The 12,240-nt window shown below is 39.0% G+C and overlaps 1 protein-coding gene across 8 annotated transcripts in view; it reads left to right on the forward strand.

Moving 5' to 3' along the window:
- ASPH (aspartate beta-hydroxylase) overlaps nt 1-12,240 on the forward strand; it is a 196,459-nt gene that overhangs the window by 60,830 nt on the left and 123,389 nt on the right. For 6 of the 8 annotated variants that reach the window (XM_074318815.1, XM_019752429.2, XM_074318811.1 and 3 more), the window contains 4 exons: nt 1,953-2,045; nt 4,858-4,932; nt 8,941-9,063; nt 11,683-11,715. In XM_074318815.1, coding sequence (XP_074174916.1) covers nt 1,953-2,045; nt 4,858-4,932; nt 8,941-9,063; nt 11,683-11,715 — 324 coding nt within the window. The remainder of the gene's footprint in view (nt 1-1,952; nt 2,046-4,857; nt 4,933-8,940; nt 9,064-11,682; nt 11,716-12,240) is intronic. The other 2 variants (XM_074318813.1, XM_074318816.1) reach the window with 1 other exon arrangement.

The raw sequence follows: 12,240 nt of genomic DNA on the forward strand, positions 1-12,240 counted from the left end.
ACTGCTAATTGAACTTAGGGAGCAGTTTGAAAACCTGCTCCATATGGGATGAATGAAGACTAACCCTGTAGGTTTTCATTGAAACTGAGATGCTTTTGAGAGTAAAATAATTATACCAGGATAACAGATATAGATTGGGGCCGTCCCAGGCAAACTAGGGCCAGGCTACTGTTGTGGTGGGTGCTGGAACACAGGTATGAATGAATCTCTTTAGTAAACAGTAGTAGGGAAATGGATGTGAATTCCGTTCCCACCGTACAGCCCTCAGCCATTCTAGTGCAGCTGTGGCGCCTGGCCCTACAGAGACTCTGCAGACATTTAAATTTGCAGGGTACTCACATGGTTGAATGTGCTTGGCTCTTCAGATAGTGTTTTGGGGCACCTGCTGTGTGCCAGGTGTTTTCTGAGGTGCCGAGAGAGCAACAATACATTACCTGATTCTGAAGCTACCTTCCTAAGATTCACCCTCTTCTTTCAGCAGAACTTGGCAATGAATAATTCCATACCTGTACCGTTAACAGTTGAGCAATTTAAGAATGGATTATTTAACTAGAAAACGGCATGGGAGTTTTCAGCTCTGAATTTGGAATTTGAAATGTCATATGTTTTAATAAGCCTTCATCTCCACCACCACACCACCCCCTGAACTGAACGATAATTAAGATCTCTGGGTATTTATGTATAATCCCTTTGGAAACTATTTCATAGTTAGAAGTGACTTTATTGGTAGTGGTAGAACACAGCTGTATTCACCAGTGTTTATTATACTAGTGTTCAGTTTTTTGTGTAAGTAGTGTTGGAAATAACTAGAGAAAATGAAAATGATGAGATGGGTTCCGTGTGTTCTGTCTCAGTGTCTTTAGGATTTGGGAGAGGATGATGGGAGTATGTTTTTGTCAGTGAGAGAAAAATGAAGAGATACAGAGGCGAGAATGATAAGGAAAAATACAAAGAATAAAAAAAAAGTAAAAGACATTGAAATGAGAATTTTCTAGACGATAATAATATATGTATATTAAGAGTTGTATAAAGCTGCTTAAGATTAGGAAAAAAATGCCTCTCCATTCTCTCCTGGCCTTGTCATTCTAGGCTATTGTCGTGCACGACACAATCCCTTAACAACAGCTCTTGGAACAAGATTCCCAGTGGTGTATGGTAAAGAGCTCAGGGTTTAGGACGTGGAGTCAGCAAACTTGAACCCAGTTAGTTTAGCTTTCCAAATAGTTGCATTTAATTGAGGATACATTTTAATGTTCTACTTATAAAATATCAACGAACTAATTGAGTATAACAGATTTTAGAGTGGTGTTGACTTTAAAATCAGCTTTCATGGGAATTTACCCTGCTGTTTAATTTTCCTTATGAGACAGTAAAAAAAAAAAAAAATTTTTTTTTCTGTGTCTTTTAGCTCTTACGGAATAACATGATTGCTTGTGTTACCTTTAGAAGGTTGTAAATAGTTATGATTTCTTCCCATTTTTATAGTTTTCAAGAAGAATAAATAATTATACGTAAATCAAAATATGGAGTGCTCACAAATAGCAATAGAAAGTTCAAGTGTATCTTAGTTGTCTTTGCTGAATTCAGAGTTCAAGACTTAGGATTTCATTAGTCACTTAACACAAGAACAGCTTGAACTCATCACAGACTACTTTGGTTAAGTTCAGATATGACTTTATATTTTAGAGATCTGTGAACATTTAAACAATGACTTTTGTTTTACTTTTTTTTAAAATGAAAGGTTAACTTAAGTAGAGGGAGAAGGCCCATGTGAAGTTGAAGAGCAAACTACATATTTTCCTACTTCAGTTTTTAAGCATATCAATGTTTTCATATAGTATAAAGTCTCATTACATGCACTATTGATGAAGTATTTGAGAATATTATTTTTCCTGGTTTAACATGTCAAAAAAGAAAAGAAAACAAAGTTAACTTTGTGAATAAAAATGCAGGCCTTAAAGAAAGATCTGCTTCAAAGCCAACAGTCCCGCCAGAAGAGGCTGAGCCCTATCCTTGGCTGGAGGAGCTGGTTCCTGAGGGTGCAGGTAAGCTTTCCTGTAATTCTGACCGATGCACCTCCGTCTGCCAGGTATATCCCAGTTTGCATTTTGCAAAATCATGTTTTACCCATAATTTGTTTCGCAGTGTTTATAGAATAGTGCAATACTTTTTCTTCTCTTCTGAAATTTGATTAGTAAATTTAATTTTTTCCTAGTAAAAATTGACACAGCATGATTTTCACTTTTGAGATCAAGAATGGAAGGTACAGAGAGATGGTTGCTCGTTGCCTGAGATCACACAGTTAGGAACATGAACTAAATGCTACATTTCTTGATTCCAGTTCCAGGACGACTATAACTTGTCACCTTGAAAGTAAAATTAGACGCAGGTTGTACACTAGTTTGTCATCGTTTGTCACATTATTTAATAGAGTAGGTCTCCTGGTTCCTAACCTTTTTAAAATGAGAGTCTCCCTTCTACATCAAAAAGCTTCCCAGATGTCCATGCCTCATCTGTGAAGCCTGTTTTACATATTTATGAATTCCTAGATCAATTCAGGTATCTTCCTAGTCACCCAAGGGCCTGTGACCCATAGGATGAGAACTCCCCAAACCTCTTAATAAATTGGTCAATGAAATTTTAGTCCATCACTCTCATTTCCTGTTTATGCTGGATATTTATTACAAAGTACTATTTAATTTCTGCACACTTTTCACTTAGTAGTTCTCAAAAATTTGGTTTGGTTTTGCCACACAGTGGAAGTTTTAGGTATGACACCACATATTTACTGGCAACTTCAGTCTTGAGTCCAAATGGTATTAGTACTTTGGCTGATTTTGTCACTGTGTACTTGCGAATAATATTTGATTTTCCTTCCTTCTTTTTAAGATCAGTATGTTGATCTGATTTTTAAAAGTTGTTCAAATCATAATCCCAGGCGAATTGACTGTCTCCCTCCCATTCCTATAGAATTGCCATAAGCATACCATGGTTCCAGAACAGGAGCGGTTTTTTTTTTTTCAAGTTTTAAAATTTAAATATATATTTGGATTTAGCACCTCAAATTTTACTTTGTACTAAATAAATTTGTAATTTACAAAATCTTGTTTTTTGAAGCTATTACCTACTCTGAAATGTGCCATTTGCTTCTACTCTTCCTGTTTAAATTTTTTGTCAGTATTACTCTGCATATTACAGATAACTCGGCCTCCCACATCTATGAGCTTATTATCACCTGAGGTCCCTTTCAACGTCTTGGCAATATTTGATTTAGTTTAAATGTTGTCTTCTCAACCTTTGTCTTATCTAAGTCTTTAGCTTCTCTCTCTTCTCCACCATCTATTCCTACATAGGTACATACCACTCGTTAAAACACAATGAAATAACCGCCCTCTGATCCCTGCAGTCCTTTCTCTCTGCTCTCCTGTCCGTATTTCCCACTCCCTTTTTAACTCATCGCAGTCTGGCGGCTGCTTCTACCACTGCTCCCCAGGGGAAAGGAGGAACATCACAGAATGGACAGATGAAAGCGCGGTGCACTCCGCAGTTTCAAGCCAGTGCTGTAGCAGATGATTCTGGAGAGGCACGTGAGGGCTAGGTTGTGGAGGTCTTACATTCTGTTCTGGGGAGCTTAGATTTTCATCTCGTCAGGCAAAGGGAGCTATCAAAGGGTTAAGCAGAGGAGCAGAATGCCACCCTGCCCTTCTCTTTGCTCACATTGTGTTCTCTGTGGCAGCCTGTAAACCTGGGAATCCAGGTAGGGAGCTATGACAGGCACTGTGAGAGATGAGGGAAGAAGAGAGGGTGGCAGGCTCCTCTGTAATTATATGAGAATATATGGAGAAGTGGTTTGTGAAATACAAACATCTATAAAAATGGAAGGGACTTTTTGTGCTTTAGAAATAGTTTCGTAGTGTGATTAGCATGATATGTTCTTAAACTTCTTCCTATGTGAAGTTCCAATTCACTTACCGTGGTTTTGTCATTAAAGATTAGCTTGGGAATATAACATACCATTAGCATTATTTCATGCAACAGCATTCAAGATACTAAGTCTAACGCCACTTCTATTTGCTGAACATGGATGATGTTTGTTAGACATTTTCTAATGGTGTCAATGTAATTACAGCTTCTTGTTTGCTGTGTGATGTTGCAAGAAAATTGATAAGCCAATAAGTACCCCAGTGGTATCGCAATGGCACTACTAGTGTTCATTTTTGTAATATACATCTACTTGGATCTATGGATCTGACTGTCAGAGCAGGTTCTCCAAGGTGAACACATTGTGAGTTACATTGTAAGGTCTTCTACTCACGGTTCATGACAACTTCCGGAGCAGTCAGCCAACCCTGACCACGCCAGTCCTTGTAGCAGCCAGAGGCCCTTTCTCCTGACCGAGGGAAGAGAGTGGTCGACCATGTCCTTGAGTGTATATTGACCGATTCTTCCATCTTTTTACCTTTATTTCCCAATACTTAACTCTGAAAGCTCTACCCTTCCCATTTTCTTTATTCTATCATTTGTGTGAATTTTATTAATGAGAGACTGAAATAGTTTTGTTCTGAGTGAGGTTTCTCTTTTAAAGAAAAATCTGAACCAGGATTAGTTTTCTTTTTAAAAATCTTACGGTCTTTAACATATTTTCTGTCAAAATAAAAAGTTTTTAAATATCTACCATATTTGCTAACAGAAGAAAAAGTAGCCAACTGATATGAAAAGTATGCATAGTAGATTAGCCAAATATATTCATTTGAATATATATATATATATATATATATATATGAATGCCATATTTCATGTTCTACATTAATGTCTAGATTTTTTTTTCTACTTAGTTATGTTTTGTAATTATTTTAGGGTCTCAGCATATCGAAGAGGAAGTACAAGAAGAAATTCATTCCCCTCTCCATGAAACAGTATACACAGAACATGGTAGGAATTAAAATCTGTCTTTTCATATATTACTAAAATAATGGTTAATTATATCAAATGACTTGGACATTGCTTGAAAATTTAAATCATAATTGAGTGTTTAGGGTATTTTTTCAAGTTATTAAACGACAAGTATTTCTGAAATAGCACTAAACTCATGTTACGTCACTTTACTATTAAGGACCTTATCACATACATCTGAATAAAGAGATGGTAGGAATTCATGAATAAGCAAACGAGACCAGTGATACATCAAGAATGGATGGCAAGAACAGGGGGGAAGAGAATAGGACACAACCAACAAGCCGTCATGGGCCATTGGGGTGCTATCGCTGACCCGCATATTTCACCGCATGCTTAGGTGGTCAGCAGCACAAAGAGGACACTTTTAATTATGTCGGTCTTATGATCAGAGAGGAAATAAACATGTGATCTGCTTAGAGCAGTGCTTACATCTAAAAACTTTCTTATGTGAAGTTCTTTACACAGAATATGAAATGATACTCTAGAAACCAATGTTTTAAGATGTTACAAAACTGTTTCTTGAAGCATCCCTTGATAAAAGTAGAGAGTATAACCCCAAAAAGTAGCTCACAAAGGGATTTTTGAAGGGGGCAGAAAACATGGTTTCCTGATTCTCCTCATGGTTTGGTGTGAGCTGAAGGTAGCCCTAAAGGAAAAAAACAAGATTTTTCTTAAAAACAAACAGAATTCCTTATTTAAATTGGGCGTTAGCAGGCCTACTCAACTGCCTTATTCAGTCCTAGGAGTTTTGAGGGTAAATATAAAGCAGCCCAGCGTGCTCCACCTGTATCGCTTGGGGGGACCAGCTTTGACGGAGTTGTCGGTTTCTGCCGTTGGCTGCTGGGGGTCTGGGCGCCTGTGTCATTTCATTACCAGCGAGGAAAGCCCCTTCACCTGCGCGTACGTCTGCCCAAGATGAGCAAGCACAGGCTTTCCCTTCCTGTATCTTTTTTAACCTAACCCAAGGATCATGCAGTCGAAATAAGTGATTTCAATATAATGAGGGAAGTGCTGTAATGGTGAAACACAGGATGCCGCGTGGGGCTCACTGACACATTAGCATGAGCAGAGGCTTCCTGGAGGAAATTACCTTGTGGTTTAGGAGCTGAAGGATAGTGCAGTGCTTTGCCAGGCACATGTCAGCAGAGGGTTTTAAGCAAAGGGCATGTGGAGAAAGTCCAGAGGCGAAAGGATCAGAAGGTAGTTCAGGTGGCTGGCAGGTGGAGCGTGATGAGGGAAAAGATATTTTTCCTTGATTCCAGGAGTAGGTGAAACCCCTGGTGGGTGCTGAGGCAGGCTGTGTGCTCACTCCATCTGCAGCGTGAAGACTGAGGTGGAGGGAGTCTGCAGCAGAGACGTCCGATGGGGGCTGTTCTGGTACCCCAGTGAGCGTGATGGTTGGACAAACCCAGTTTAACCAAAGGTGGGGAGAGAGGAGAGTGGACCGACATGGTGGACATTTAGGGTGGGTGCAGGAAGCCAGACAGAAAAGGGAGAAAGAGAGTCTAGCACTGTGTTTCCTGCCACAAGCCTTCACCTTGGACCTGTTTTCTTCTTTATCAAGCCTTTCTCCTCAGAAAATCACATAGGCCATGGCTTTAAATGTCACTTGTATAATTTCTAAATGTTTATGTGCCGTGTTCTCTCATCTAAGCTTCTGTTTCTCCACCTACATACTATTTCCATTTGCATGTTTTATGGGTATCTCGGACTTAAAATAAATGTACCTAAACCTGAATTCCTGATTCCTCTCCATCTTGAAGCTCTTCCCAATTTTTTTGCTCTTAATTCCATTCCTGTATATTTCAGTTAATGGTCTCCCTGTCCACTTAGTTGTTTCAGCTAAAAACCTGGGGTTTTTCCTGATTTCTTTCTCCCCTTTTCCCCTCACATGTAACCCATCAGCAGGTCCTGTCGTCTTTGCCTGCAACACATACCTGTACTCTGCAGTGTGTCAGCTATCACTGCCATCTCTTGCCATGACCACTGCAGTAGCATCCAGTTGGGCCCTTGTTTGCATTCTTGCTCCTCTACATCCCGTGCTTGATGTGGGCCTGGTCTCTTTCCCATCAGTCACTTTTCTCTATCGCAGCTGGCCTTCTCTTTTTTCCTTGTAATTGCCTAGCCTATCCCTGCCTTGGAGCCTTCTCACTTACATCTTCTGCTGAGGTGTGTGTGTGTGTGTGTGTGTGTGTGTGTGTGTGTGTGTTCCAGTCTTCACATCTTGTCAGACCAAACATGGCCTCTCTGACCACCATCTCTAAAGTAGACTCTTTCCCCACCACTGTATTTTATTATTGGGTTCAGGTCCTGCAGCTGCCATTTATTAGCTGTGTCATTTCAGCAAAGTCTAGTTCCTCATCCTTCAAAGTGGGATGATAATACCTACCACATAGGGTTGGTGTAACGGCTGCAGAGGTTTGGCAATGTCTCAAGGCTAGTAAGTCCTCAGGAAACAGTTTTCTTCACATCAGGCTGTCACTGACTGAGAAGTGGAGACTCACAGATAGTGTACGATGTCTGGTTGGTTTCCCTACTGAAAATAGACTTCCCAGTGAATCGTGATGGCTGACAGAGCTAAACCCAGCTTGTGTGAAAACCATAAAATTGTACTGGATAAAATGAGAGTAAGGAAAAAGGAATAGGGTAAGAAGAAAAAGAGTCTTAAAATTAGTGACAGGAATTAGAATTGGTGATAGGCTTGCTGAGCAGAAGAAAATCCGAAATGAGGAGAAACGATATGGCAGGCTATGATGAGAAGACAGAAAACACATAAATAGTACTGACATAAATGGCTTACATAATTCAGTAACACCTGAGAGCATCGCTGTGCCATACTAAAAGCAAAGGAACTAAGGAAACCTTCCTGCAGTCTTGGGGGAGAGATCAATAGCAGTAGAAATTGTAATATTGTTATTAATGTACTGAGGATGATGTTAAAAATAATAACAACACACAATAACACCTAAAGGCTCAGGTGCCAGGCATCTTGCTAAGTGCTTTAATCCCCACAACAATGCTATGAGTAGGTACTCTTAGTATTTCCTTATTCATGGAAGAGGCATTTTAGGCACAGAGTAGTTAAGTAACTTGCCCAGGGTCACACAGCTGGTGTAGAAGAATCTAAATCTGGAGCCATACATTCCAGATCCCATGCTCCTAAACACTGCACTTCATTGCGCGGTTAAGTCCAGTTCACTTGCGTTCTTTGGATAGAGTGTGTATGTAGGACACATTCTGCTTGAAGCCATGTCAGGTTACTATTGGGAGAAAATTTTTACACCACAATGACAAGCTATATACCTCATTACAGTGGAATAATGAGCATGTCCAACATATACACAAAAGAGGCAGAACAATTCAGTATATCATGAGTCTCAGAAGAGCAAATGGGCAGCCTTGCAAAACTTAAAGGCTAAACATAGGAACCTCTAGATACAAAATACAATGCAGGTGACCTAATGCAGGTGACCTAGCCTATGGTTTAGATAGGTGGCCGGCTGTTCCTTGCAATAGAATATTAGTATAGAGTTATTTAAGATTGTTACATGGAATTTTAGGTCAGTTCGCAACAGAAGGTCACAGGGTGACCCTTTCTCTGACCTACTGATAATTGAAGAGGAAAATATATTACTAATTGTGAATTCATTTATTCATTCATTAAATATTTTTGAGCACTTCCTATGGTTGGGCATGGCCCTAGGTGCTGGGCATAGCCCTAGGTGCTGAGCATACATAGTGAACAAAACATACGAGGTTCCTGACCTTGGTGAGTTCATGTTCTAGTGAGAGAAGACCTTTTACACCTCCCCCCGCCCCGCCCCCAAGTGGGCACCAGCGTGTACCATGGCCCGGGGAGGGGCAGGGAGTGCCCAGCAGCAGGATCAGTATGTGGCAGCCCTTGCGACGGGGCTTATGTATCAGCTTGCTGCTGTGAGCCCTGGCTCCACACCTGTATCACTTTGTTTATTGTCATTTTTCAAGGAGAAGATTTTCAACAAGAAGAGGATGGGCCAGCAGGAGAACAGCAACCAGAAGATGATTTCCTTGTAGGAAGTGAGGCAGATGATAGATTTGAACCCCTGGAAGCTGGAACACTTCAGGAAGGTAGAACATTTCTTTCTTTCAGAAAAAAATACAATAGGGCAATTTGTAATTATGGTTATTGAAGGTTTTCTTAAACTCCTTTAAAACCAATATCTAACTTTAAAGTTTTTTGTGTTGTTTTTTGTTTGTTTTTTAAGTTGAAACTGAAAATTTCAATTAAAATGATTCTTCCCCCCAAAAAATACATATCCCAATTTCGATCAAAGCACTTTTAGGGGAAACTGAGTTTTCTACTCTGATTTATGTCATTTTATTTAAAATACATAAATGATATAATTTTATATTTAAAAATGAGTGCAAATGAAACATTGTTTATTTAAGATGGATATTTCTCTTCTGAAGAGTCATGAAAGAAAACAAGCCTGTGCTGAAACTGGGGAAAACGACTGGTGGCACCACCCCCAAATTAATCGTATTACACGTTACATCCCACCCTATAATACTCATCAGAGTCTGTGGTGGAGTTTCCCAAGGACCTGTGCAATGACAAGGCACCAGAAGCCATATGAGATCCAGACCAGAGGGCCTGGCAGGGTTCCAGGGTTAGCTAAGGCTAAATCGAGTTCAGAGAGGTACGCGGAGCTAACTGTGAGAAACAGGCAGTAGATCAAACCCACAGCACTCACAAAGGTAGGAACCCAGAGCCGTGGGGCCCTGGATCCAGAGGGAGAACTTGTGTTGAACAGGTCCACTAAGGTGGACCGATGTCCCTGCAAATAGTTTTCAATGGACACGATTAAGATCCGCTAGAGAGCTTTTAAAAGAGTACGTGTGACCCACCCTAGACAAAGTGAGTTGGAATATTTGGGGAGTGGGGCCCCCCAAATGGGTAACTATAAAAGCTCCCCAGGTGGTATTAAGGTGCATCCAGGGTTGAGCAGAAGTGTGGCAAGGCTGCTTATTCTTTTATTCACCTCACATCCTACTCAGCTGTGTGTGAGCAGGTGAAGGTTTGAACACCTCTGCTCACAGCCTGTGGGTGTCAAGCAGAGCCCCACAGGTCCAGGCTAAAAACTTGGGTGGAGATGTAGCCTCTGCATAGCATGGTTGGTAAATGGTTGCCAGGACTTTTTTAAAATATAAAGGTAATTTAAAAAGTACATTTACTTCTCACCATGTTTAGTATATTGGGGAACTACGGTAGACTCCAGCAGCTCCTAATTTATGAACAAATATATTTCCAAAAGCTTATATTTGTGCCAGTTGTTAAGGACAGGAAATGCACTTTTTCATAGAAATAGTGTTATAAGTGATAGTTTGGTTTCCATACCAACCTACAGAATTGTATATAATGCATGAGTTTCCGTGAAAATTTAAGCTCAAAGTACTTTTGAACATGCGTATGATTTTGGCTACATTGAAAATATATATTTGTAGATTAGCTTTAGAGCTTTAGACCTTTAGTTATTATGTTTGTCATGATTTCTATGGAGAAAATGTTTCTAATCTCTGAGCAGAGATGCTGATAAAATGATTTCCACATTTCCCTGATATTTTCTCCTTCCTCCTGTCTTCAGCCAAGATGGCTCAGGAAGATTGACAGTTGCTCAGAATTTTGGTATCCTTATATGCTGGTTATTCAACAAAATTCAATTAAGAATATATAACATAATCCAAAACATAAAGAATTTGATATTTTTGAGGATAGGAGTTATAGATGGGGGTAAAAAGAAACACTTGTTAAAAACTGATAAGTTGAAGACACCTTATTTTCTAACCTAATTCTTAATTGAGGCATAGATTCAGTCTGAACTTAAAAGTTCTTGCTAAACGACTTCAGAAATTTAAAATATTTACACTTCATTCGACTGTTAAGTCAACAAGGGTCACACGTGTGGTGAGGATCGTATGGTGACAGTACTTTTCTGTCAGGGTATGGGGGTTACGTTATCAACACATTTACCTGTCAGCTCCCCAAACTTAGCATCTCCTCTTTTCTTCTTTTGTATTCCCATCTGTACACAGTGCACTTTTGCTCTAGCAAATACCACGTTTCCCCGAAAATAAGACTGGACCATCTAATGCGTCTTTTGGAGCAAAAATTAGTATAAGAGCCAGTCTTATTTTAATAAAAGACCCAGTATAATATAATATAATATAATATAATATAATATAATATAATATAATATAATATAATATAATATAATATAATATAATATAATAATAATATAATACTGGGTCTTATATTAATTTTTGTTCCAAAAGACGCATTAGAGCTGATGGTCTGGCTAGGTCTTATTTTTGGGGAAACACGGTAGAATGCCAGAGTGGAAGGTGACATAGATTAGAAATAAGCCCCTTTTCTGGGTCCAGCCTTTGTCAGTGTGTTACTCTGATAAATCATCCTCTTTGTTGCCAGGTTATGGTGTCTGTCAACCACCTTGTGGGGTTGTTGACTGGACCAAATAAATAAGAGAACATGTGAGGCATTGCTAAGTGCAGTTCTAGGGAACGGTAGTGTTTAAGGACATTTAATTGATATACTCATGTTTTATTTTAATAGTTATTTGCTTTCCAAATAAAATCAATAGTAAGCATAGATTCAGAATATACATACACAGTATGTATACATACTATTTTATGAAAGTAGTAATACTGATTTCATGTTTTTTTTTCCAGAAATTGAACATAGTTACACTGTAGAGGAGACAGGTGAGATTTTAATTTAATACTCTTCTTTTTTAATTAGAATGAGTCTTTTCCTCAAAAGTATCAAGAAAGAGCGAAAACATTACCTATGATTATTTATTAGTAATATAATTATCAAATATCTATAATATATAATTAATAATTATTTTATATGTTATATATTATAGTGTAATTATATCTTTGTGAATATAGTTTTTGTGCTTTTGAACTCTACTTCAGAATTTTCAGTAGTGGGATTACTAGGGCAAAAGATATGGTAGAATTGCTTGTTTTATAGTCTTAAATTACAATGTCAGTGAAAGGTCACAATTGTATATTGCTATATGTCATGCATCCCCATAAGTTATGGCCACACTGGAGATGGACACATTATCTTTCACTTAAGCCTGTGTTGTTGGCCAGTTTTCCTTCCCGTTTTGGAGTAGATCCATCTTTCTATGCTTGAAGACCACGTGATACCGTTGGCTGGCATTTAGGGCGTATATCGTTGTTTCAATCATACGTATCTGTGAACACGCGAATTGTGTT

This window comes from Rhinolophus sinicus, linkage group LG14 (assembly GCF_036562045.2).
Source record: "Rhinolophus sinicus isolate RSC01 linkage group LG14, ASM3656204v1, whole genome shotgun sequence".
In the NCBI taxonomy this organism is placed as follows: Eukaryota; Metazoa; Chordata; class Mammalia; order Chiroptera; family Rhinolophidae; genus Rhinolophus; species Rhinolophus sinicus.